Here is a 27,778-nt window from a genome sequence, read left to right as displayed (position 1 = left end):
ATCAAAAAAATACCTCACAATCAACACCCATAAAGGTCTCTACCAATACAACCGGCTGGTATTCGGGGTAGCATCAGCTCCGGCTATTTGGCAGAGGGCAATGGAACAAGTCCTGCAAGGGATCCCAGGGACACAGTGTTATTTGGACGACATCCTGGTCACAGGCGAAAATGACAGTGATCACCCTGCCAACCTGGAGCAGGTGCTCACTAGATTGCAGGAATATGGGCTCCGAGCTAACTGCCCCAAATGAGAGTTTTTTAGAAAACAGATCTCGTATTGTGGCCACGTTATCGATAAAGAGGGGTTACATAAGTCCCCAGAGAAGATTGAGGCAGTAGTCAAGGCTCCAGCACCGGAAAATGTGTCACAACTGAGGTCGTTCCTCGGGCTGGTAAACTACTACCATAAGTTCTTGCCAAATTTGTCTACAATACTACACCCACTGAACACCCTACTGTAAACTGGGGTGCCATGGAAGTGGAGTGACGAATGTAGACGAGCTTTCCAGAAGAGCAAAACACTAATCACATCGAAAGAGGTATTGGCCCATTACAACCCGGCATTACCAATTCGGTTGGCATGTGATGCGTCACCCTACGGCATTGGAGCGGTGCTGTCGCACAAATTCTCGGACGGCTCAGAGAGGCCAATAGCCTTTGCGTCACGATCACTAACCTCAGCCGAGCGTAACTACGCCCAGATTGACAGGGAGGCGCTTAGCCTAGTGTGGGGAGTGAAAAAGTTCAACCACTATCTGCACGGGCAGAAATTCACCTTGCTGACTGATCGCCAGCCTCTTGTCCCCATTTTTAATCCGAAGAAGGGCGTTCCAGTGATGACTGCGCAACGACTACAAAGGCGCACCACTATGAGATTGAATATAAGGGCACGAAACAGCATGGAAATGCTGATGGGCTATCACGCCTGCCACTGCCTACTGCGGAGGAAACACCAGCAGTGGATCCTGTTGAAATATTCCATTCGACTATAGTTGAATACCTACCGGTAACTAACGCTTGTATCGAAAAGGAAACCCGAAATGACCCGACACTGTCTCTGGTATATGACTTGACGGTGAAGGGATGGCTAGCACATGGCGACTCACTGTTGCCAGCATTCTCGACAAGGAGAGAACAGCTGTTAGTGTGCCAGGGGACCTTGATGTGTGGATCCCGAGTGGCAATTCCACCCAAGTTAAGGGATAGAGTGCTCAATGAGCTTCATGAGGGTCATCTGGGAGGGGTAAAAATGAAAAGCCTAGCCAGGGCTTATGTGTGGTGGCCGGGAATCGATAACCAAATCGAGGACCTGACCAAGAGCTGCTCAGGATGCCAGAAAGTCCAAAATGCACCACCACAGGCCCCTCTACACCCATGGGAGTGGCCCTCATCTCCATGGCAACGGGCACATATTGATTTTGCTGGTCCATTCATGGACTCAATGTTTTTAATAGCCGTGGATGCGCACTCAAAATGGCCTGAGGTCATCAAAATGTCCTCCACCACCACGGAGAAAACTATTGCAGTCCTATGGACCATTTTTGCCAGGAATGGCTTGTCAGAACAGATTTGCTCCGACAACGGACCACAGTTTGTGTCCGAAGAGTTCCGGAGGTTCTTGAAAAAGAATGGGGTAAGGCATTACACATCCGCCCCGTATCATCCAGCCACAAATGGATTGGCTGAGAGGTTCGTACAAACCTTTAAGAAGGCAATAAAGGCTATGTACAATGACAACATTCCGCTGCAGCACAAGGTGGACAATTTCCTGTTCGCCTACCGGAATGCGACACATGCAGTCACCAACCAGGCCCCAGCCATGATGTTCTTTAACCAAAGGTTAAGATCTCGCTTGGATTTGCTCAGACCAAACATACGAAGAGATGTTGAGAATAAGCAATTCCAGCACATCCATGAGAAGCCAACAAGGAGCTTCAATGTAAGGCAACCAGTCTTGGCCCGCGACTACTGAACAGAAAAATGGCAGCCAGGAACGATATGCACACGGCAGGGCCCACTAATGTACACCGTGGACGTTGGGGAGAGCATCGTGAGACGCCATGCTGACCAGATCTTGGAGTCACAGGAACAAGTCAACCCCATGCCTCGCCCATACATACCTGGTGATGAACCCGACGTACAGGTCGCATCTACCCCAGAAACAGTAGCATCGGAAGCTGATGAACCAACCGACGACAGGGGGCCAGAATCGCCTCCGCACCAAGAGCAAGACACTCGGGAAAGGCGCTATCCAGAAAGGATCAGGAAGCCTCCCCAAGACTGAATATATAAATAGACTATTTTCAGCTAATGTTGCATGTTAAAAGTGTTAATTGTAATTAGTTTGATATTTAATTGTTAAATGAGTGTTATGGTACTGTTAATCTAAAAGGGGAGGAATTGTAATGTATATACCTTTTTAAGGGGAACTATCTTTTACAGCTCATGTATACTGCAGTACCGGCAGTGACCACACCTGTATATAGCACTGAGTAGTAATCTGTACAGATCAGTTCCACTGTGAGCCACGTTGAGTAAACACCTGTTGTACCGTTTCTCCTGCAGTCTGTGTCTTATTATACCCGGACACAACAGTAACCCTAGCGGTCGGCCCCTTTTAATACGCAAGTCAAGGTGCAAGGACCCCGATTGCCATTTCAGGTGGGAACTGGTGAGAGTCTGCACCAGACACATTCTAACCCATTCTGTGGGTGATGGAGCCCCAAGAGGCCAGGCTGAGATCAGTTTGGAATTATTTTTGTGAAGCAGGTGTGCGGAGTACGGGGTTGCTTTTGCCATTTGGACAGTCGACCAGCGGGGGAAGCATACCTGCCGATCGCCCGTCCACATGGCGAAGAGGCGGCCCAATATTGGCAGACAATGAACGAGCGCTAGGATACACACCGCACATAGACTCTGGGGTACATTTTTAACATAACACTCCGGCATTAAACTGCTGCTCTGGTTCAGTCGCTCGTTCTAGAAATGGCCCGGTTTTCTTTTCCAATCAATCTCAATGCCAGAGTTACACCACCTGGTAAGTTGAAAATCTACTCATGTGTTTGATGTGGTCTGTAGTTGTACAATATGCCCTACTGCTCATGCAATATGTGGCCTGCAAATTGGGTGAGTATTTCTACACCAACAACCATTTGCATTTATATAGCGCCTTTAATGTAGTAAAACATCCCAAGGCACTTCACAGGGGCGTTATCACACAAAATTTGACACCGAGCCACAAAAGGAGATATTGGGACAGGTCAAAGAGGTAGGTTTTAAGGGGCATCTTAAAGGAAGTAGAAAGGTTTAGGGATGGAATTCCAGCGCTTAGGCCCTAGGCAGCTTAAAGCATAGTCATCACTGGTGGGGTAAAGAAATCGGGGATGCGCAAGAGGCCAGAATTGGAGGAGTGCAGAGATCTCGGAGGGTTGTAGGGCTGGAGGAGGTTACAGAGATAGGGAAGGGTGAGGCCATGGAGGGATTTGAAAACGAGGATGAGCGTTTTAGAATGGAGGGGTTGCCATACTCGCCACCATCACAGGGAACTCAGTGACGCCAAGAACCCTTCCACTTGCCAAGTTCACCAGCACCCAGTGGGTGGGGGAGGGGCCCGGGTGTTTATAGGATGTGGGAGCAGAAGGCTTGTGCTGCAATGTTCTGACAATGTTTTCACAGTTGTGCTCAGCCCTTAGTTGTTGCACACCCTGCAAAGTCAGCAATGTTCCTACAATGTGAGCATGATGCATATCACTGGGAGTATGAAGACCCAACCGGGAAGGTAACAAGACTTCACTCAGCACAAATTGACACTAACTTGGCCATTGTACTCTGACTGCCTTGGCTGGTATAGTAGATGTCTCGCAAGTGCAGTGGGAGATGCTGTTTTTATGTGTGTGTTAAGGTATGTTGTTGAGATGGTGTAGAGGGAGCTTTACTCTGTATCTAACCCGTGCTGTACCTGCCCTGGGAGTGTTTGATGGGACAGTGTAGAGGGAGCTTTATTCTTTATTTAACCTGTGCTGTACCTGCCCTGGGAGTGTTTGATGGGACAGTGTAGAGGGAGCTTTACTCTGTATCTAACCCGTGCTGTACCTGCCCTGGGAGTATTTGATGGGACAATGTAGAGGGAGCTTTACTCAATAGTAGCAATAATGTAGCAAAGCAATAGCCTTCAACCATTCGTCTCTTCCTGCAGATGATGAGGCTGCGTTACTGAGTGAGATCCTGCCCCCTTTATCATGGCCGCACACCTCAACTTCTTCTACTTTCTCCTCGTCATCAAGGTCAAAGGCAAAAGGTATGGCTTTTTATAAGGAGCATGAAACACTGGGGAGCAAAAGTACAGCTTGATAGCAAGGGTGCCGATCTACATGTGCTTCACAAAGGTGTAATTTTAAAAAATGAACGCAGAACCAAAGCAGGAGATAGGCAGGTAGGGGATCCAGGAGGTAGTGTTGGAGGAGCCGCAGCCCTTGCACTTGTCCAACAGGTTCGAGGCTCTTACTCCCTGTGGGGACAGGAGCAGGGGCTGCAGGGAGGATGAGCAACCTGGCCACCGCACCGTGGAGCAGGGGGCCATTCAAGTGGGGGGAGTTAAAAGAAATGTTGTAGTGGTAGGGGATAGTATCGTTAGGGGGATAGATAGAGTTCTTTGCAGCCGAGAGCGAGAGTCCCGAAGGCTGTGTTGCCTACCCGGTGCCAGGGTTAAGGACATCTCCTCTGGGCTGGAGAGAAACTTGGAGGGGGAGGATCCAGTTGTCGTGGTCCATGTTGGTACCAACGACATAGATAGGACAAGGAAGGAGGTTCTGCTGAGGGAGTTTGAGCAGCTAGGGGCCAAATTAAAAAGCAGAACCACAAGGGTAATAATGGATTATTACCTGAACCACGAGCGAATTTGGCTAGGACAAATAAAATTAGAGAGTTAAATGCGTGGCTCAAAGACTGGTGTGGGAGAAATGGGTTTTGCTTCCTGGGACACTGGTACCAGTACTGGGGCAGGAGGGAGCTGTTCCGTCGGGACGGGCTTCACTTGGCCAGTGCTGGGACTAGAGTCCTGGCGGATCATATAACTAGGGCTGTAGAGAGGGCTTTAAACTAACTAGTGGGGGGGAGGTTCCTAGAGAGCAAATAATAAAAATGACAACAGAGAAGGTCATAGACTTAGGTAGCAGTGGGGAAATTAAAAACCAGAGCGTGTCAGGAAGGGGCAGAAGGTATGGAGTAAAAGGTAAAGTAATAAAAAGGGCAGAAGCAGGAACTAAGTGTCACAAAACATCTTTGAAAGTTCTCTATCTGAATGCACGTAGCATTCGTAACAAAATAGACGAGTTAATGGCACAAATAACTACATATGGGTATGATCTTGTGGCCATTACAGAAACATGGCTGCAGGGTGACAATGCCTGGGAATTAAACATACCAGGTTATTTAACGATCAGGAAGGACAGGCAGGAAGGAAGGGGAGGTGGGGTGGCTATGTTAATAAAGGAAGGAATCACTGTAATACAGAGAAATGATATTGGGTCAAAAGATCTGGATAATGAAACAGTTTGGGTGGAGGTAAGGAATAATAAGGGGAAAAAAACACTAGTGGGTGTAGTCTATAGGCCTCCGAACAGTGGCAACTCTGTTGGACTGAGTATCAATCAGGAAATAGTTGAGGCTTGTAATAAGGGAACATCTATAATTATGGGGGATTTTAACTATCATATTAATTGGACAAATCAAATTGGGCAGGTCTGCCTTGAGGATGAGTTCATTGAGTGTATTAGGGATGGGTTTCTTGAGCAGTATGTAACTGAACCGACCAGGGGGCAAGCAACCTTAGATCTGGTCCTGTGTAACGAGACAGGATTAATTAAAAATGTCCTAGTAAAGGATCCCCTTGGAATGACTGACCATAACATGGTTGAATTCCATATTCAATTAGAGGGTGAGAAGGTTGGATCTCAAACAAGCGTGCTAAGCTTGAATAAAGGAGACTATGAAGGGATGAGAGCGGAATTGAGTCGAGTGGATTGGGAAAATAGATTAAAGGGTAAGACGATACATGATCAGTGGTGTACATTTAAGGAATTATTTTACAACTTCCAAAAAGTATATATTCCACTGAGAAGAAAAGGGTGTAAAAGAAAAGACAGCCATCCGTGGCTAAGTAAAGAAATTAAGGATAGTATTCGACTAAAAACAAGGGCATATAAGGTAGCCAAATCTAGTGGGAGGATAGAGGATTGGGAAAACTTTAAAAGACAGCAAAAAATAACAAAAAGATTGATTAAGAAAGGGAAGATAGATTATGAAAGTAAATTAGCAAAAAATATAAAAACAGATAGTAAGAGTTTTTACAGTTATATAAAAAGAAAAAGGGTGGCTAAAGTAAATGTTGGTCCCTTAGAGGATGAGACCGGGAAATTAATGGTGGGAAATATGGAGATGGCAAAAACACTGAATGAATATTTTACATCAGTCTTTACAGTAGAAGACACTAAGAATATCCCAACACTGGACAAACAGGGGACTAAAGAGGGGGAGGAGCTAAACACGATCAAAATCACTAAGGAAGTGGTACTCGGTAAAATAATGGGACTCAAGGCGGATAAATCACCTGGACCTGATGGCTTACATCCTAGGGTCTTGAGGGAAGTGGCGGTAGGGATTGTGGATGCATTGGTAATAATTTTCCAAAACTCCCTGGACTTGGCAAAGGTCCCGGCAGACTGGAAAACTGCAAATGTAACCCTTATTTAAAAAGGGCAGTAGACAGAAGGCGGGAAACTATAGACCGGTTAGCCTAACATCTGTGGTAGGTAAAATTTTGGAGTCCATTATTAAGGAGACAGTAACAGGACATTTGGATAATCATAATTTAATAGGACAAAGTCAGCATGGTTTTATGAAGGGGAAGTCATGTTTGACAAATTTGCTGGAGTTCTTTGAGGAAGTAACGTACAGGGTGGATAAAGGGGAACCAGTGGACGTAGTGTATTTAGACTTCCAAAAGGCATTTGACAAGGTGCCACACAAAAGATTATTGCTTAAGATAAAAAAATCACGGGATTGGGGGTAATATTCTGGCATGGATAGAGGATTGGCTATCTAACAGAAGGCAGAGAGTTGGGATAAATGGTTCATTCTCAGATTGGCAATCAGTAACTAGTGGTGTTCCGCAGGGGTCAGTGCTGGGTCCCCAACTCTTTACAATCTATATTAACGATTTGGAGGAGGGGACCGAGTGTAACATATCAAAGTTTGCAGATGATACTAAGATGGGAGGGAAAGTAGTGAGTGAGGAGGACATAAAAAACCTGCAAGGGGACATAGACAGGCTAAGTAAGTGGGCTGAGATTTGGCAGATGGAATACAATACTGGAAAGTGTGAGGTTATGCACTTTGGCAGGAAAAATCGTAGAGCAAGTTATTATCTTAATGGCAACAAACTGGAAAGTACTGAAGTACAAAGGGATCTGGGGGTCCTGGTGCACAAAACTCAAAAGGTTAGTATGCAGGTGCAGCAAGTGATTAAGAAGGCCAATGGAATGTTGGCTTTCATTGCTAGGGGGATAGAATATAAAAATAGGGAGGTATTGCTTCAGTTGTACAAGGTATTGGTGAGACCGCACCTGGAATACTGCGTACAGTTTTGGTGTCCATACTTAAGAAAGGACATACTTGCTCTCGAGTCAGTACAAAGAAGGTTCACTCGGTTAATCCCGGGGATGAGGGGATGGACATATGAGGAGAGGTTGAGTAGATTGGGACTCTACTCATTGGAGTTCAGAAGAATGAGAGGCGATCTTATTGAAACATATAAGATTGTGAAGGGGTTGGATCGGGTGGATGCGGGGAAGATGTTCCCGATGATGGGTGAAACTAGAACTAGGGGGCATAGTCTTAGAATGAGGGGCTGCTCTTTCAAAACTGAGATGAGGAGGAACTACTTCACTCAGAGGGTGGTAGGTCCATGGAATATGCTGCCCCAAAAAGCTGTAGAAGCTACATCATTACATAAATTTAAAATAGAAATAGACAGTTTCCTAGAAGTAAAGGGAATTAAAGGTTACGGGGAGCGGGCAGGAATTTGGACATGAGTCTAGGTTCGGATCGGTCATGGCCCTGTGGGTGGCGGAGCGGGCCCAGGGGCCGTGTAGCCTGATCCTGCTCCTATTTCGTGTGTCTAATTCTGTTAGATTCAGGAGATGGTTCTGTGATAGTGGATTGCCGGTTAGGATCAGATCAGCCATGATCTTATTGAATGGCGGAGCAGGCTCGAGGGGCCGATTGGCCTACTCCTGCTCCTATTTCTTATGTTATATTTGGAGGGGTGGCTATAAACTTGGTCAAAGAGGTGGGCTTTAAAGGAGGTGATGAGACTGAGGGGTTCAAGGAATTCCATAGCGTGGGACCTAGATGTCTGAAGGTGCAGCCGCGGAGGAGATGGGGGCTGGTTGCACAAGAGGCCCAATTCAGATGAGCGAAAAGTGTGGTGGTGGGGGGGTTATAGGGGAGGAGGAGGTTACAGAGATTGGAGTTGGGGGATGGTGGAGACTGGAGAGATTTAAACATTAGGAAAAGAACTTTAAATTTGACGTATTGGGGGACCAAGAGCCAGTGTAGGTCAGGGGTGATTAGTGGGCGGTGCTTGCAGCAGCATACAGACAGCAAAGATTCACAGAGTGTGAAGGATGGGATGCCAGCCCGGAGAGCAGTGCAGTAGTTGAGTCTTGAGATGACAAAAGTATGGATGGGAGTTTCAGCAGCAGTTGGGCTGAGGCAGGGGTGGAGACGGGCGATGATACGGAGGTGGAAGTAGGAGGTCTTTGTGATGGAGAGGATATGTGGCCGGAAGCTCATCTCGGGGGTCAACGAGGATGCCGAGGATTCGAACAGTCTGGTTCAAGGTGAGACATATGGCCGGGGAGGGGGTGGAAGGAGTTATTAGCAAGGATAAAGTTAGGGGCCAAAGACGATTACTTCAATCTTCTCAAGCTGGAGAAAATTGCAGCTCATCCAGAACAGGGTGTCGGGCAAGCAGCCTGACAACACAGTGGCAGGGTCGAGAGAGGTGGTAGGGAGATGGGGCTGGATGTCAGCAATGTACATATGGAAGCTGACTCCATTAATTTGAATGATGTTGCAAAAGAGCAGAGTAGAGGAGGGGCCAAGGATAGATCCTTGGGGAACTCCAGAGTCAACAATGCATGGGTGGGAAGAGAAACCATTGCTGGAGATGCTCTGGCTCTGTTTCAATCTTACCCAAACAATCAGATAGGCAAGATTGAAACCAAGCAAGGTCAGTTCCACCAAGGTGGGTAATGCAGGAGAGGCTGTGAAGGTGGATGGTGAGGTCGATTATGTCAAAGGCTGCAGAGAGGGCAAGGAGGGATAATGTACCACAGTCATATTCATGGAGGTTGTCCTTTGTGACTTTGATTAGGGCTATTTTGATGTTCTAGCAGGAGTGGAAACCTTGTTTGTTAAGTCCACAGGAGATAACAAGTTCTATATGGAGAGAGGGGTCTAGGGAGAATGGGAGGAGAGAGTGGAAAGGGAACAGCGATGGAAATTTAAATGACTGACGATGAGGAGTAGCTCAGTGCAGAGGCTGAGGGAGGATATTGTGGGGAGAAACTCTGGGTGGGACTTGATGTGCGGTAGTGCATGAAGTTTCTAATGAGAGGGGTGGAACATGGCGAGGAGCTCGACGAAGGAGAAGTAATCAGGGTGGTACTAGAGACGAAAAGGAGAAGGGCAGGAGGAATTTTCTTTCATGCAAAGGGTTGTTAGAATATTGAATCATTACCACAAGTGGCTAATGAAGGTGAGAAAGTTGCAATGTTTGGGAGGAAATTAGATAATCACTTGAACAAGGTAAGTATTAGAGTATAGAGACCGAGCAGGGAAATGGGATTAGAGCAGAAAGCTCCAACCTGGCGCTACACCTGCACAAAGGGCTACCCTCTGGGCTGGTTCCTATGATTCTATTACGTGTTGGATGTTGAGGTAATGTTGATGTATTTGGTGTTTGTCTGTTTCTTTAATATTGTTTTTGTGCGTCTCCAGACTTTGCACCCGGTGACTCTGAGCTCATGTCCACGATGATGAAGCGGCTGACCGAGATGGAGCAGCGGGTCCGAAGCCAGGCACAGGAGATCAGCAAGAAGGTAAGAGAGTTTCCCAGCCAATGCCGGGAATGAGTTTCCCAGCCAATGCCGGGAATGAGTTTCCCAGCCAATGCCGAGAATGAGTTTCCCAGCCAATGCCGAGAATGAGTTTCCCAGCTACCCGTGAGGCACTGAAATATTTTCTTTAACAAGGATCGAATCATATTCTCTTTTTTTTACAGAACCAGAAAATAGCTTTGTTGGAAGAAAAGCTGAGTGTGCTCCAACTGTCTAACAGTAAGGGCTATTTCATTACTGTGAATAGAATTGTGTCTAATTTTAACACCGTGCAACAAAGGTGCAGTGTGGTGTGGCGTTCTGCAGGGACCTCTGCCTTTTATTTATAGTTGTCACGGTGCTTATTGCAGTATTGTCAAATTTGCTGATGACACCAAGCTTCATGACTAGATAATGAACCTTTATAAATCGCTGGTTAGACCTCGGCTGGAGTATTGTGTCCAATTCTGGGCACCACGCTTTAGGAAAGGTGTCAAAGCCTTCGAGATGGTGCAGAGGAGATTTACCAGAATGGTATCGAAGAATGGTACAAACTTCAGTTATGTGGAGAGATTAGAAAAGCTGGGGTTGTTCTCTTTTAGAGCAGAGAAGATTAAGGGGATATTTAGTAGAAGTGTTCAAAATTGAGGGTTTTTGATAGAGTAGATAGGGAGAAACTTTCTACTGGCAGGAGGGTTGGTAACCAGATGACACCGATTTAAGCTAATTGCCAAAAAATCCAGGGGGGAAATGAGGAGAATTTGTTTTAGAGAGTTGTTACACAGAGCCGGGACTAACGGGATTAGGAAACGGGTCTGACGGGATTGGGAGAGAGAGCTAATGGGATTGGGAGATTTGTCATCTTGTATTAAGCCTTGTTTCTCTTTATTTTCCTTGTTCTGAACAGAAATAGCTGATGAGCCCAAAAGGGGACAGGAGCTGGAAAAATACCTTCAGCTTCAGAATCAAGTGTGGGAAATGGAGGTAAGAGATCGGCCTGTGCCTCGGAATCGAGACTTCTCGCACCATCTCCCACTCAAACTCATTCTTTTCCATGACCTTCTCACCTCTCACTCTTCCCTTACTCCAAACACTGACCCCTGTGATACTGTGCTCCATTCCCCCTCCACCTTCCCCCGCCCCCCCCCAATCTGACACTACATTTCTCACTAGTATTCTCTGCTTCCTTTTCTTTTGTCTGATTTCTTGTCCCAGATTCCCATGTTTTGAATTTATTTAGAAGCCTTTCATGTGGAACCTGGTCAAAAGCTTTTTATAAGTCCAAATTACAGAAAGTTCCATGATCTACTTTATTTGTAACATCCTCAATGATCTTCCCCTTCTCAGTCCATGCTGGCTGTATCTTTAGCAGGTGCTTCTCCAGGCCACTCCTCAATGGTTTCCATCATTTTATGAGATTATTGTTAGTCTAATGGCTCTGTGGCTTCCCAGTGTAGATTCCCCCTCTTGCGTACCCACTAAATCTCCCATTACTGACGCCTGTGCTCTGCTAGCTTGCTCCCTCGTGTTGTTCAGCACTCTGGGACATAGCCCCCTGGGCCACATGGTGTGTTATTCCTCAGGTCCCCTTTAAGCTACTCCGTTCTTCCTCCTTTACGGTGTCAACCGTGGCTCAGTGGGTATCACTCCCACCTGAGTCAGAAGGTGGTGCGCTTAAGTCCCACTCGAGATACTTGAGCACATAATCTAGGCCGACACTCCCAGTGCAGTACTGAGGGAGTGCTGCATTGTTGGAGTTGCTGTCTTTCGGATGAGACGTTAACCGAGGCCTCGTCTGCCCTCTCGGGTGGACGTAAAAGATCCCACGGTACTATTTCGAAGAAGAGCAGGGGGAGTTCTCCCTGGTGTCTTGGCCAATATTTATCCCTCAACCAACATCACTAAAACAGATTATCTGGTCATTTATCTCATTGCTGTTTGTGGGACCTTGCTCTGTGCAAATTGGCTGCTGCGTTTCCTGCATTACAACAGTAACTATGCTTCAAAGTACTTCATTGGCTGTAAAGCGCTTTGGGATATCCTGTGGTTGTGAAAGGCGCTATATAAATCGAAGTTCTTTATTTTTCTTTACTCTTAGAATATGAAATCATGTATTACTTTTATTGTGTCTTGCATCCTCTGCTATGTTCTATCTTTTGCACCCAGTACTTTTTCCACATTTTCCAAAATGTTGGCCAGGACATCGGGAGAGTTCCCTGCTCTTCCTCCAATAGTGCCGTGGGATCTTTTACATCCACCTAAAAAGGCAAACGTCTCACCCAAAAGATGGCACCTCTCCCTCCGATAGTGCTGCGCTCCCTCAGTACTGCCCCTCTGACAGTGCAGCGCTCCCTCAGTACTGCCCCTCTGACGGTGCAGCGCTCCCTCAGTACTGCCCCTCTGACAGTGCAGCGCTCCCTCTGATGGTGCAGCGCTCCCTCAATACTGTCCCTCTGAGTGCAGCGCTCCCTCAGTACTGCCCCTCCGACAGTGCAGCGCTCCCTCAGTACTGCCCCTCCGACAGTGCAGCGCTCCCTCTGATGGTGCAGCGCTCCCTCAGTACTGCCCCTCTGACGGTGCAGCGCTCCCTCAGTACTGCCCCTCCGACAGTATTATCCCTCTGACAGTGCAGTACTCCCTCAGTACTGCCGGTCTGACTGTGCAGTACTCCCTCAGTACTGTCCCTCCGCCAGTGCAGCACACACTCAGTACTGCCGGTCTGACTGTGCAGCACCCCCTCAGTACTGCACTGGAGTGTCAGCCCGGATTATGTGCTCCAGTCTCTGACTTTGACTCCAAAGAGTGCTACCAATGAGCCAAGCAGATACTTGGAGCCCCACTCTCCTAGCCTTGCATGGCCAGGAATAGGAAAACCTGAAAAAAGTTATGTGGATAGATTAGGGAAGCTGGGGTTGCTCTCCTTGGAGCAGAGAAGAGAGGTTTAATAGAGCTGTTCAAAATCATGAAGGGTTTTGATAGAGTAAATAAGGAGAAACAGAGGACAGAGGTTTAAGGTAATTAGCAAAAGAATGAGGGGGTGATGAGAATTTTTTACAAAGCCCGTTGTGATCTGGAATGCACTGCCGGAAAGCGTGGTAGAAACCGATTCAATAATAACATTCGTAAAGGAATTTGATAAATACTTGAAGGGGGAGAAAATTGCAGGGCTATGGGGAACGAGCAGGAGAATGGGACTAATTGGATCGCTATTTCAAAGTGCTAGCACAGGCAGAAAGAGCCAAATGGCCGCCTTCTGTGCTATATGATGAGATGTTGCCTTTTTAGCCTTTTCAGAGAGTACTTGCCTCCCCTTTAAAAATCAACCCAAAACAATAAGAGCAATGGAGGAGTGTGCTGACATGTTTGATGTGGCTGTTTTCTGTAGAAGTTCCTGAACGATTACGGGATGATCTGGGTCGGTGCCGAGAAGGACGAGACCAGCAAAGTGTATGTGAAGGAAGAGGAGGAGCCTCGGGAGCTGCCCAATCCCAGTGGGCCAGTTTCATACCCAGGTAAGTCGTACTGTTACTGGACGAGGCCTTGGTTAGACTCTCTTTGGAGCAGGGTGTTGCGGCACTGGTCACAGCACCACAGGGAGCTTGTGGTCCTGGAGAGGGTGCAGCACAGACCCCCCAGTATCTAACATAGAGGTTGGCCTGTTCTTGTGGGGTTTTTTAAAAAAGAGAAGATATCAAGGTACCTTTTTATTGCTTCAAAATCTGGAAGGTGATTGACCCGGGTAAATTGGTCAACCAATTGGTCAAAAACTTAGGAAGATAATTTAGGAGTCTGTATGATTAAGTTTGTTTTTTCAAGGAGAAAATAAGTCTTGGAGGGTAATTTTATTTAGACTACACCCCCATTTTAAATAGAATTACATAGAATGTTACATTGTGGCGGAGCCACCAAAGGACTCAGAGCGGTTGTACATAATTCCTTTAACAGCAATGTAGTTACTGTCTGTGCCTGTACCTTTAATTACACTGTTTGACTGTACAATGTCTAGTTACCTTTACAGCGCGGTTTCAACGTGATGACGTCATGCCGTTAGTCACGTGATTCCCCAATGGCGGGAAGAACGTGATGACGTCAGTCTTCTGACCGGGGGATCAGTCCTCGTGGAGCCTTCAAGGAGAACAGACCTGTAGTTGATGTATTCCAGCAGTTTCTAGTTAAAACCTGTTTTGTTCCATTAAAGTTCATTGTTTTAATTGCCTGAGTCAAACTCGGTCTTTTCGATAGGAACCTCCGTTCCTACAACATAGCCTATCCTTCAATTCCCTTCTTCCTCGTGTGCTTATCTAGCTTCCCCTTAAATGCATCTATGCTATTCGCCTCAACCACTCTTTGTGGTAGTGAGTTCCACATTCTAACCACTCTCCGAGTAAAAATAAGTTTCTCCTGAATTCCTTATTGGATTTATCAGTGACTATCTTATATTTATGGCCCCTATTGTTGGACTCCTCCATTATATGCTAAGAATTCTCTCATGTAAATCACATGACCCCGCACTTCCAGCAGCGTGAGCATGGGCTGGACGGTCAATGCTCCAGTGTGTGCTGCCCTGCCTCTGACCCATGCTCCCTCTCGGCGCACCTCATGCAGGGAGTGTGGGAACTCTAAATTTACATTCATTTTTCTGCCGGTCACGGGGGTCCGGTTCCTTTCCCTCCCCCGTCAACTGAATCACTGCACTAGACTGACACAAAGTGCCCAGCCAGTAGTGTGGCTTTCCAGGGTTGTCACTCTGGATCGGTTCTCCGGTTTTCCCACCACCGATCCGCCCATCCATCATTTCCAGTGGATCAGCTCTGATCCGTTGGGACACTCTGCGGTGACTCTTGCCAATGTGGAGTTCCACAACTGCCAGCAGCCCTTTGGTACATTGGCCAAATAATCATTCTTCATGTGACAGCCAAGCTAATATTCATAAATGTATTGGTGTGAAGATGGTGAATGGATTTCTTAGTTGGTGAATGTGTGGCCCCGTGTGATCTAGAGCCACACAGAGCAGGAAAGTCTTATGGTCGATCCCCAGTCTAAGCTGAGTTTGCTAACCCCAGCTGAGCCGTATTGGAATGTTCAAATTGGCCTCAGTACCCCTGGGGTTGTAGGGGGGAGGGAGGGAGAGAGGGGAAAGTTGGCCATAACTTCTGTTCCCGATTGCTATCAAGCAACCCTTGCTGGGAGAACAAGGTCAGGCTCAGCTGTGATCCACCCATGGCTCAGTAACCTCTGACTTCCTGGTCTCAGATTAAGAATGAATGAGGTACCGAAAGGCTGCTCGCAAGAAAATCATGTCTTCATTCAGGAAGAAAGGAAATTATGGCCCTTAGAGTAAAAACTGGTGTAGTCACTGGTGTAGTCACTCAACCAAACAGATTAGAAAGAGTACCAAATGAACGATACAATTCAGTCTCTATCCAACCCTTGTGGAGTGTCTGTATCACTGCAGTTTTGTGATGGATACACATTGGCCCTCGGTGCTAAGCGCATGTCCAACAACAACAACTTGCATTTATATAGCGCCTTTAACATAGTAAAACTCCCCAAGGCACTTCACCGGAGCGTTATCAAACAAAAATTTGACACAAGCCACATAAGGAGATATTAGGACAGGTGAAAGAGGTAGGTTTTAAAGAGCCTCTTAAAGGAGGAGAGAGGAGCGGAGATATTTAGGGAGGGAATTCCAGAGCTTAGGCCCATGCAGCTGAAGGCATGGCCGCCAATGGTGGAGCATTGAAAATCGGGGTTGCACAAGAGAATAGAATTGGAGGAGCGCAGAGATCTGAGGGTTGTAGGGTTGGAGGATGTTGCAGAGATAGGGAGGGTTATAGGGCTGGAGGAGGTTAGAGATAAGGAGGGTTGGAGGATGTTGCAGAGATGGGGAGGGTTGTAGGGCTGGGGGCTGTTGCAGAGATGGGGAGGGTTGTAGGGCTGGGGGATGTTGCAGAGATGGGGAGGGTTGTAAGGCTGGGGGAGGGTTGTAGGGCTGGGGGCTGTTGCAGAGATGGGGAGGGTTGTAGGGCTGGGGGAGGTTACAGAGATGGGGAGGGTTGTAGGGCTGGGGGCTGTTGCAGAGATGGGGAGGGTTGTAGGGCTGGGGGATGTTGCAGAGATGGGGAGGGTTGTAGGGCTGGGGGCTGTTGCAGAGATGGGGAGGGTTGTAGGGCTGGGGGATGTTGCAGAGATGGGGAGGGTTGTAGGGCTGGGGGAGGTTACAGAGATAGGTAGGTTTCAAGACTGGCCTTGCACATACTGCAGACCTTTCTTTGAAAGGGTCAGGATTATATGAAGTTTTGGACATGAGCTTCTGGAACATTCCATGTACTGGAATGGTACACAGTGGTGTCTTCACAGAAAGGTTAGATTTGTGATGTTATCGCAAAGTTACAGAAATTTAATCTGCAGTGAATTATTATTATAAATAATATTGCGTTAAAATGACATTTATATACTGCCTCAAATTACATTACACACAATGTAGTTTGAGTAATGAGATCCCTTTATTTGTTTTGGTGATGTTGGTTGAGGGAGGAATGTTGACCAGGACACTGGGAGAACTTCCCTGCTTTTCTTCCAATAGTGCTTATGGGATCTCTCATATCCACCACGGGCAGACGGCACCTCCGACAGTGCAGCACTCCCGCAGTACTACCCTCCGACAGTGCAGCGCTCCCACAGTACTGCACTGGAGCACCAGACAAGTGCTCATGTCTTGGAGCGGGGCTTGAAGATTGCTACCACTGAGCCAAGGCTGCGGTTTACATTCTAATCCTGACGTTGCTCGGTGTATTAAGAGGGAGCGAGCTTGCAGAGCAGCTGATATAAAATAGAGTTGAGCGTTACTTTCAGACAGTTGTGAATTCGTAAGCAGTGTTTTTTTCAAGGAAAGAGGCTGTGCATTTGCGGATTGATGATTTAACAAGGTTAAACCACAGAGCTGCTAGAACGTGCTGCACAAGCATAAGGCATGATGCACCGAGTGGAAACTGTGGCTTAGCTCATTTCCACCTGTTGGAATGAAGCAAGAGCATTCGCAGTCACAGATAAAACTGCTCAGTTGAATAGTCCAACCAACAGATTCTTAACCTTGGCTTCTGTTGTCTTTTAAACTGCAGTGAGCTTTCTGATTGGAGTAGGTATTTTTTTGGGAGAGGAAACTATCAACCGTAGAATTTAATCTACTTATGAATCTGATGGGAGATAAACAAGAATTGGAACCTTTCTCTCATTGGAGACATCTCATTTTATTTTATTCCCGTGGCTTCCCTTGAAAGTCCCCTTCAGCAAAACAACTTCTATTTATGTAGCGCCTTTAAAGTAAAATACATTCCAATGCGCTCCACAAAACAAAATCGATCAAGGAAACGGACACTGCAATCTGGAGGGGGAGATTAGGAGGGCTGAATGGAAGATGCATTTTGAGAAGGTGGAGAGGCACAGAAGTTGCTCACTTCCTTACATTACAATACTGACTTTTTTTTATTCGTTCATGGGATGTGGGCATTGTTGGCAAAGCCGGCATTCATTGCCCACCCCTAATTGCCCTCGAGAAGGTGGTGGTGAGACTACACTTCAAAAAGTACTTTATTGGCTATGAAGCGCTTTGGGACGTCCTGAGGTTGTGAAAGATGCACAGGGACCAGACCCCCAACCTCCCGGGATCCAACCACCCCCCTCCCCCAGGGTTGGGGATTGGACCTAACTGGTCCTGCAGCCTCTTCTCCACCGTTCCCCGCCCGACTGGAAGCCAAGCCTGTCAATCAGGCTGACTTCCAGGCGGGGAACCTGTCGGTGACATCAGGCGCACTCTGGAGTTAAAACTCCACAGCATGTGGGGAAATCCGGGTTTCCCATGCACTACTGCCGCCCCCGCGCCCCCCCCCCCCCCCAAAAAAAAACCCAATTCCAGTGGGCCTCCAGGTAAACATTCCAGCCATAGTGTCTGAAATTGGCCTAGGGCAATCCTGTGGTTCAATAGGTTGAAGTTGAGCTCTTCTCTGCCGACCGGTGTCAACCGTGGCTCAGTGGCTGGCACTCTCGCCCGTGGCTCAGTGGCTGGCACTCTCGCCTCTGAGTCAGAAGTTCGTGGGTTCCAGAACCACCCCTGAGACTTGAGCACAAAAGTGACATGTCAGTGCAGTACTGAGGAAGGCGCCATCTTTCTGGTTGACCCGTTAAACAGAGGCCCGAACTGTCCTCTCAGGTGGACGTAAAAGATCCAACGACCACTATTTGAAGAAGGGCAGGGGAGATCTCCATATTGCCCTGGCCAATATTTATCCCTTAACCTAAAAACAGGTTTGTTTGCAGGCAATCAATAATTGATATTTTTTTTAATTGATATGCTGAAACATCCCCCTATACATATTCCGTTTCTGTAAAAAAAAAAAATTATTTTATAAAACAACAGTAGTGCGTAAATTGGCTGCCATGTTTCTTACATTATAACAGTGACGACACTTCAAAAACTACTTCATTGGCTGTAAAGCACTTTGGGACGTCCTGAGGTTGTGAAAGGCGCTATAGAAATGCAAGTTCTTCCTTTTCTTTCAGTGCTGTAGTAGGGAAACCTCCAAACCAACTTCTTGGAGAGGAGTTGGCACTGAAACCTATTGGGTGGTAACTTTGTGGGAAGAAAAAAATGAGCAAATTAGGAGTGCTGTTGTAAGTGGTTATTCTCCTGTCCGATATGAGGCCTTGCCGTGGCCTAAGAAGTTGGCTGTCAAGATCCTGTGCCAAGTTTTGGAAGTTTGTGACCATAGTTCCTAGACAATGAGCTTCTTGTCTTGCTGTAGCCGTAGTGCAGCTCGGTGGAGGTAGAGGAATAGTGTGTGTGGTTCTGGGAGAGCTAAAATATAGCAGCAAAAGCTAGTCGATGCTGTGTGGGATTCACTCATTCAGAAAGGGATTGGATGAAGATATGGTTGGGAATAAGGTTGAACATTATGAGGATACAGACTGAGGTGATTGAATGTGCCCCCCCACCCCCAACCCATGGTCCCTGTGCCCTGCCCCCCACCCCCACCCCCGTCCCCATGGCCCCTTGTCCCCCTCTCCATCCCCATGGTGGGTTAAATGTTTTGTTATGTTCTCGGAACTTTGGATTCCTGCAGTGATGCTGACAAAATAATTTAGAGCGAAGAACTGTTGCTGCTGGGCCTGTCGGACGTGTCTTGTTTGAAAGTGTTGTGGTTGTTTGGTGCAGCAGTTTGTAAGGTGCACATTTTGTAAACCGGTTAACACCTGCTCTATGTGAAGGGATCGCAGTCTCTCTCATACTTCCTTTGTGCTGTTATTACACCACGTCCTCGATTTAGTTACAAATTACAGGACTGTATTTACAGCACTAACTCTACCTAAAGCAAAGCCTCCTTTGGCTGGTTATTGGACTGAATGTTCCCTAACCTTGGCTCAATCACAGATAGTTCTTTATCTATGGCCTTGATCTCACGTTACATGTTGCACGGTGGCACCAGGAGCTGTGCAGCTTCACTCTTACTACAGTGTCTGTGGTTACTTTCCATATTGGCAAGTCTCTGTGCTGGCATCGCTCCTCTCGATAGTTCTGTAATCTTAACTGTTCAGCATCATGACGTCAATTCATCGAAAGTTTCCGATTTGTGGCACATTTCTGCTTTTCCATGGTGGGTATAAGTTGTGCTGATCCAGTGGCAGAAGGGTTGGTATCCATAGTACACAGACTTAAGATAATTGGCAAAAGAACCAAAGACAACATGAGGAAACATTTTTTTACACGGCGAGTTGTTGTGATCTGGAATGCGCTGCCTGAAAGGGCGGTGGAAGCAGATTCAATTGTAACTGGAATTGGATGTATACTTGAAAAGGAGAAATTTGCAGGGCTATGGGGAAAGAGCAGTGGAGTAGGACTAATTGGATAGCTCTTTCAAACAGGCATGACGGGCTGAATGGCTCCTTCTGTGCTGTATTATTCGATGGTACCTTGGGCCCACGTTTCTATTTGAAAACATTCTGCAGTGCTTTTCGCCTACACCTACAGTGGGGAAAAAAGTGTGGTTTTCACTGGTTTGTTAGACATTAACCATCGTAAATGAGTGACTTGGGGCACCTGCTGTATTTTATTCCATGCATCAGATGTGAGGCCCTGCAGTGGCCTGACGGTTTGCTGGTACCATTTGTTCAGTGTTGAGTATTGACCCACAATCTCCGCACACCGAGCTCTTTGCTCCCGTTGAAGCCAGCAGAACACCACACCAGGTCGACTAGCCAGTCCCAAAGCAGTTGGGTAGAGGACTGGGAGTAGATTCCAGATATGTGGAAAATCAATCCGCACGCACCGTGCAAGCGGAACCTGCCCAAACCTGCTACCTTAGGATCATTCTAACACAAAATACGATTCAAAGTGGCTATGGGGATTTCACCAGATTGGTGTGTGGACTCTGGAGAGGAGACACTATGCTGTGATAAAGGGGGAAAAACCCAACTGTGACAATCCTAACAAAATCCAGCATGAGGATCCCAACCAATCCAAAAGCCGATTCCCACCTGCCGGACAAACGTTGGTGATGTAATGAATCCCTGTCCATGTCGAGGCTCAGGTGGTTTGTCTGAAATGCCCCAGACTCTGGGGTGTGTCCTCCAGCCCAACTGGGCCCCTTTTTTATATCTGCCCAGGAGACCCAATGCAGCAACAAGACCGGTTTCCTCCTGTACCTCACCAGTCCTGTACAGTCTCGGCGTACAGTCTCCGCATGCAGCCGCCTCCACCCAGTCCAAGTTTACTGACACAAAAGCAAAATATTGTGGATGCTGGAAATCTGAAATTAAAACAGAAAATGCTGGAAATACTCAGCAGATCAGGCAGCATCTGTGGAGAGAGAAACAGAGTTGACGCTTCAGGTCGATGACCTTTCATCAGAACTGGAATAGGTTAGAGATTTAACAGTTTATAAGCAAGTACAGAGGCAGGGAAAGGGGGAGGAAAGAACAAAAGGGAAGGTCTGTGATAGGGCGGAAGGCAGGAGAGATTAAATGGCAAAAGAGATGATGATGCGAGGCAAAAGGGGGTGCTAGTGGGACAAGTAAAGAAACAAAAGGTGGGTCCAGAGGAGGTGTAAATGGCAATACCAGCTCCTGCTGTCTGGGGGGAAAAAATGGGAGCGGTGGTTATGATCTGAAGTTGTGTAAATCAGTGAGTCTGGAAGGTTATAAAGTGCCTTAATCGAAAGATGAGGTGCTGTTCCTCGAGCTTGCGTTGTAGGAGGCCGAGGACAGCGGTGGGACCATCTGCGGAAGCACCTTTGGATTAGATTGTCTCCCGCCAGGTCCTGCAAAAGTGACCAACACACTGGGGTAAGTCCAGACATGTTGTGGTAAACCACTGTTGTTGTTGTTGTTGTTACACACTGTTGTACCTATGCATGCCTCAACATGTCTCGGCTGGCTCCACCCACACAGGCCCAGGTATAAAGGTGATTGACCTGCAGCCCCCTGCCTTCTTGGAACCCAGTCAACCACGAGAGGCATGCTCTGTTCTTTGCTAATAAAAGCCTTTAGTTACTCTCTTAACACTCAGTCTTTTATGAGTAATTGATAGCGCATCAATTTTATTAGCAAAAACAAAATGTCGACATTTGCTGAACAGCAGGCTGCTGCACCAAACGCTGAACAGCAGGCTGCTGCACCAAACACTGAACAACAGGAGCTGCTGCGAGCCCTCAGACCAACATGCCTGGACCTAGACCCCCAAGAAGCGGGTTCGGCTACCAAATTCGCGCATTGGCTGCGTTGCTTCGAGGCCTACCTGCAAGCCTCAACGGTGACCCTGGACGAAAACAAGTTGGAAATCCTGGCCTCAAAGGTGAGCCACCAAGTTTATACAATAATCCAGGACGCGACGACCTACACGGCGGCTATCGGTCTGCTAAAAGGGCAATACGCACGCCCGGTAAATACGGTCTATGCCCGGCACCTCTTAAGATCCCGCAGACAGCAGCCCGGGGAATCGGTGGAGGCCTTCCTACGGGCACTACGGATACTCGGCCGAGACTGCGATTGCAAAGAAGCATCAGCCGCAGCACACACGGAGGGACTGATCCGAGATGCTTTCGTTGCGGGTCTAAGGTCCGACTACTCCCGGCAGAGACTGTTGGAAAAGGGAGAAATGGACCTGAGAAAGGCAGTGTCCCTCGCGCTCTCGCACGACGCGGCCCACAGGAATATGGACGCCTTCTCCCCTAACCGCTCCGCAACGTGGACGCCACAACCTTGGGTCATGGGACCGCCACCTTCAACTGCTGCTGCGATGTCCAAGGCACAGAAATGTTATTTTTGTGGCCAGGCAAAACACCTCAGAGCACGCTGCCCGGCGAGAAACGCTACCTGCTCCGGCTGCGGGAAGAAAGGACACTGCCAGCGCCTGCAAAGGTAAAACCGCTAACGCCAGCACCGCCGCGTGCGAACCGTGGGGGCAGCCATCTTGTCCGCCATCTTGGACTCCCCCAGCCGCGTGGGGATCGGGACCATGGGCGCCGCCATTTTGTCTGCCATCTCGGACGTCTCCAACTTCAACCACGGGGGACCCGGACTCAACCACCGCCTCATCTGACGACCACATCGACTCGCTCGACCATACGCTGGCCTCCGTGACGCTGGACCAATCTCTCCCTCATCAACTGTCCAGGTCCATGATGGACATTAAGGTAAACGGCCGCGCCACTACCTGCCTTTTTGACCGGGAGCACGGAAAGCTTTATCCACCCCGACACGGTGCGGAGTTACTCTCTCCCAGTCCTGCCGACGCGACATCGGATCTCTTTGGCTTCCAAAGCCCAGTCAGCGGACGTCGGTGGCTACTGTGTAGTGACCCTTTCAGTAAGGGGCACAGAATACAAAAATTTTAAACTCCTGGTCCTGCCCCATCTTTGCGCTGCCGTTCTACTGGGGTTGGATTTTCAGTGCAACCTTAAGAGTGTCACATTAGCATACGACAGACCCCTCCCCCCACTCACAGTCTGCAGCCAGCAGCTTTTAAATCGCCCGCCGCGCACCATTTGCAGCCTCTCCACCCTTAAAGTCCCCCCCCCTCCTTGTTCGCTAACCTCACCCGCGACTGTAAGCCCATCGCTACCAAAAGCAGGCGTTACAGTGCCGGGGATAGGAGCTTCATTAAATCCGAGGTAGCGAGACTCCTGAAGGAAGGGATTATTGAAAGTAGCACCAGCCCATGGCGAGCACAAGTGGTGGTAGTGAAGACTGGTGAAAAACAGCGCCTAGTTATTGACTACAGCCAGACGATCAATCGCTACACCCAGCTAGATGCATACCCACTCCCCCGCATATCTGACATGGTCAATCAGATAGCACAATACCGGGTGTTCTCGACGATTGATCTGAAGTCGGCATACCACCAGCTCCCCATCAGGGCTGAGGACCGCCAGTACACAGCTTTTGAAGCTGACGGTCGTCTCTACCACTTCCTTAGAGTTCCCTTCGGCGTCACCAACGGGGTTTCAGTCTTCCAACGGGAGGTGGACCGGATGGTCGACCAGAACGCACTCCAGGCCACTTTCCCCTATCTAGACAACGTCACCATCTGCGGCCGCGACCAGCAGGACCATGATGTTAATCTAGAGAAATTCCTCCGTACGGCCCAGCGGCTGAACCTAACATACAACAAGGACAAATGTATGTTTCGTACCAAGCGCCTTGCCATTCTTGGCTGTGTAGTGGAGAACGGAGTCATCGGCCCCGACCCCGACAGGATGCGCCCCCTTATGGAGCTCCCCCTCCCCCACTGCCAAAAAGCACTGAAGAGATGCCTAGGGTTTTTCTCGTACTATGCTCAGTGGGTGCCCAACTATGCGGACAAAGCCAGACCCCTCATCAAGTCCACCTCCTTCCCCCTGACAGCAGAGGCCTGTGCAGCCTTCACTCTCATAAAAGGAGATATTGCGAAGGCCACAATGCACGCAGTGGATGAGTCCATCCCTTTCCAAGTGGAGAGCGACGCATCCGACTTTGCCCTAGCTGCAACCCTTAACCAGGCGGGGAGACCCGTGGCCTTTTTCTCAAGGACCCTCCAGGGCCCCGAGATTCGACACTCCTCTGTCGAAAAGGAGGCCCAGGCCATTGTGGAAGCTGTGCGACATTGGAGGCATTACCTGGCCGGTAAACGATTTACCCTGCTCACTGATCAGCGTTCAGTAGCTTTTATGTTTAATAATAAGCAGAGGGGCAAAATCAAGAACGACACGATCTTGAGGTGGAGAATCGAACTCTCCACCTACAATTACGATATCTTGTACCGGCCCGGGAAACTCAATGAGCCCCCAGATGCCCTATCACGTGGTACATGCGCCAACGCGCAGGTCGATAGACTGAAGACCCTCCACAATGACCTTTGCCACCCGGGGGTCACCAGGTTTTTTCACTTCATCAAATCCCGTAACCTGCCCTACTCCATCGAGGAGGTCAGGACCATGACCAGGAACTGCCAAATCTGTGCCGAGTGCAAACCGCATTTTTATAGGCCAGACAGAGCAAGCCTGATCAAAGCCACGCGCCCCTTTGAACGGCTGAGCGTCGATTTTAAAGGGCCCCTCCCCTCCTCCGACCGCAATGTGTACTTCCTCAACATAATTGATGAGTACTCCCGTTTCCCGTTTGCCATCCCTTGCTCAGACATGACCAGTACCACGGTCATTAAATGTCTGAATGACCTCTTCGCCTTGTTCGGTTTCCCTAGCTATATTCATAGCGACAGGGGCTCATCCTTTATGAGCGACGAACTCCGGCAGTACCTGCTCTCGAGAGGTATCGCTACAAGCAGGACGACCAGCTACAACCCCCGGGGGAATGGCCAGGTGGAAAGGGAGAATGCGACGGTCTGGAAGGCAGTCCTTTTAAACTTGAAATCTAAGGGCCTTCTGACCTCTCGCTGGCAGGAAGTCCTCCCTGCGGCGCTCCATTCCATTCGGTCACTGCTCTGTACAGCCACCAATGCTACCCCTCACGAGAGAATGTTCTCCTTCCCCAGGAAGTCCACATCGGGGATCTCGTTACCGACATGGCTGACTTCTCCAGGACCCGTCCCTACTGCGGAAGCACGTGAGGGCCCATAAGACGGACCCCCTGGTCGAGAGGGTGAGCCTCCTCCATGCCAACCCTCAGTATGCTTACGTGGTGTACCCGGACGGGCGGGAGGACACAGTCTCCATACGAGACCTCGCACCTTCGGGTGCTCCCGAAACACCCCCCTCGCCATCCACCACTACCCACGCCTACCCCAGTACGCTTACGTAGCCTACCCGGACGGGCGGGAGGACACAGCCCCCACACGAGATCTCGCACCTTTGGGTGCCCCTGAAACACTACCATTGCCATCCACCACTACCCACAACCCAACCCCGCTAGACGGCATGCCGCAGCCCCAGGACCCGTCATTGACCACCCAACCACTCAATGAGACGCCAGACTCAACGTTGGATGCTGCACCATCACCGCCGCCACCACGACGATCAGGACGGCATACAAGGCCACCTGATAGACTTACTTACACGAACCTTTAGTACACTTCACCCCGCCGGACTCAATTTTAAACAAGGGGTGAATGTGGTAAACCACTGGTTGTTGTTGTTGTTGTTGTTACACACTGTTGTACCTATGCATGCCTCAACATGTCTCGGCTGGCTCCACCCACACAGGCCCAGGTATAAAGGTGATTGACCTGCAGCCCCCTGCCTTCTTGGAACCCAGTCAACCACGAGAGGCATGCTCTGTTCTTTGCTAATAAAAGCCTTTAGTTACTCTCTTAACACTCAGTCTTTTATGAGTAATTGATAGCGCATCAATTTTATTAGCAAAAACAAAATGTCGACATTTGCTGAACAGCAGGCTGCTGCACCAAACGCTGAACAGCAGGCTGCTGCACCAAACACTGAACAACAGGAGCTGCTGCGAGCCCTCAGACCAACATGCCTGGACCTAGACCCCCAAGAAGCGGGTTCGGCTACCAAATTCGCGCATTGGCTGCGTTGCTTCGAGGCCTACCTGCAAGCCTCAACGGTGACCCTGGACGAAAACAAGTTGGAAATCCTGGCCTCAAAGGTGAGCCACCAAGTTTATACAATAATCCAGGACGCGACGACCTACACGGCGGCTATCGGTCTGCTAAAAGGGCAATACGCACGCCCGGTAAATACGGTCTATGCCCGGCACCTCTTAAGATCCCGCAGACAGCAGCCCGGGGAATCGGTGGAGGCCTTCCTACGGGCACTACGGATACTCGGCCGAGACTGCGATTGCAAAGAAGCATCAGCCGCAGCACACACGGAGGGACTGATCCGAGATGCTTTCGTTGCGGGTCTAAGGTCCGACTACTCCCGGCAGAGACTGTTGGAAAAGGGAGAAATGGACCTGAGAAAGGCAGTGTCCCTCGCGCTCTCGCACGACGCGGCCCACAGGAATATGGATGCCTTCTCCCCTAACCGCTCCGCAACGTGGACGCCACAACCTTGGGTCATGGGACCGCCACCTTCAACTGCTGCTGCGATGTCCAAGGCACAGAAATTTTATTTTTGTGGCCAGGCAAAACACCTCAGAGCACGCTGCCCGGCGAGAAACGCTACCTGCTCCGGCTGCGGGAAGAAAGGACACTGCCAGCGCCTGCAAAGGTAAAACCGCTAACGCCAGCACCGCCGCGTGCGAACCGTGGGGGCAGCCATCTTGTCCGCCATCTTGGACTCCCCCAGCCGCGTGGGGATCGGGACCATGGGCGCCGCCATTTTGTCTGCCATCTCGGACGTCTCCAACTTCAACCACGGGGGACCCGGACTCAACCACCGCCTCATCTGACGACCACATCGACTCGCTCGACCATACGCTGGCCTCCGTGACGCTGGACCAATCTCTCCCTCATCAACTGTCCAGGTCCATGATGGACATTAAGGTAAACGGCCGCGCCACTACCTGCCTTTTTGACCGGGAGCACGGAAAGCTTTATCCACCCCGACACGGTGCGGAGTTACTCTCTCCCGGTCCTGCCGACGCGACATCGGATCTCTTTGGCTTCCAAAGCCCAGTCAGCGGACGTCGGTGGCTACTGTGTAGTGACCCTTTCAGTAAGGGGCACAGAATACAAAAATTTTAAACTCCTGGTCCTGCCCCATCTTTGCGCTGCCGTTCTACTGGGGTTGGATTTTCAGTGCAACCTTAAGAGTGTCACATTAGCATACGACAGACCCCTCCCCCCACTCACAGTCTGCAGCCAGCAGCTTTTAAATCGCCCGCCGCGCACCATTTGCAGCCTCTCCACCCTTAAAGTCCCCCCCCTCCTTGTTCGCTAACCTCACCCGCGACTGTAAGCCCATCGCTACCAAAAGCAGGCGTTACAGTGCCGGGGATAGGAGCTTCATTAAATCCGAGGTAGCGAGACTCCTGAAGGAAGGGATTATTGAAAGTAGCACCAGCCCATGGCGAGCACAAGTGGTGGTAGTGAAGACTGGTGAAAAACAGCGCCTAGTTATTGACTACAGCCAGACGATCAATCGCTACACCCAGCTAGATGCATACCCACTCCCCCGCATATCTGACATGGTCAATCAGATAGCACAATACCGGGTGTTCTCGACG

The 27,778-nt window shown here is 49.0% G+C and overlaps 1 protein-coding gene across 2 annotated transcripts in view; it reads left to right on the top strand.

The window, feature by feature from the left end:
* Window positions 1-27,778, top strand: part of ubxn11 (UBX domain protein 11) — an 88,317-nt gene that overhangs the window by 19,076 nt on the left and 41,463 nt on the right. For both annotated transcript variants that reach the window (XM_085962753.1, XM_085962752.1), the window contains exons 3-7: window positions 4,198-4,299; window positions 10,065-10,165; window positions 10,348-10,402; window positions 11,070-11,146; window positions 13,548-13,674. In XM_085962753.1, coding sequence (XP_085818879.1) covers window positions 4,198-4,299; window positions 10,065-10,165; window positions 10,348-10,402; window positions 11,070-11,146; window positions 13,548-13,674 — 462 coding nt within the window. The remainder of the gene's footprint in view (window positions 1-4,197; window positions 4,300-10,064; window positions 10,166-10,347; window positions 10,403-11,069; window positions 11,147-13,547; window positions 13,675-27,778) is intronic.

The sequence above is a fragment of the Somniosus microcephalus genome, chromosome 20 (assembly GCF_052327205.1).
Source record: "Somniosus microcephalus isolate GS21.2 chromosome 20, FLI_Smic_1.0, whole genome shotgun sequence".
NCBI classification, from domain to species: domain Eukaryota; kingdom Metazoa; phylum Chordata; class Chondrichthyes; order Squaliformes; family Somniosidae; genus Somniosus; species Somniosus microcephalus.
This window is presented reverse-complemented; position numbering and strand designations above follow the sequence as displayed.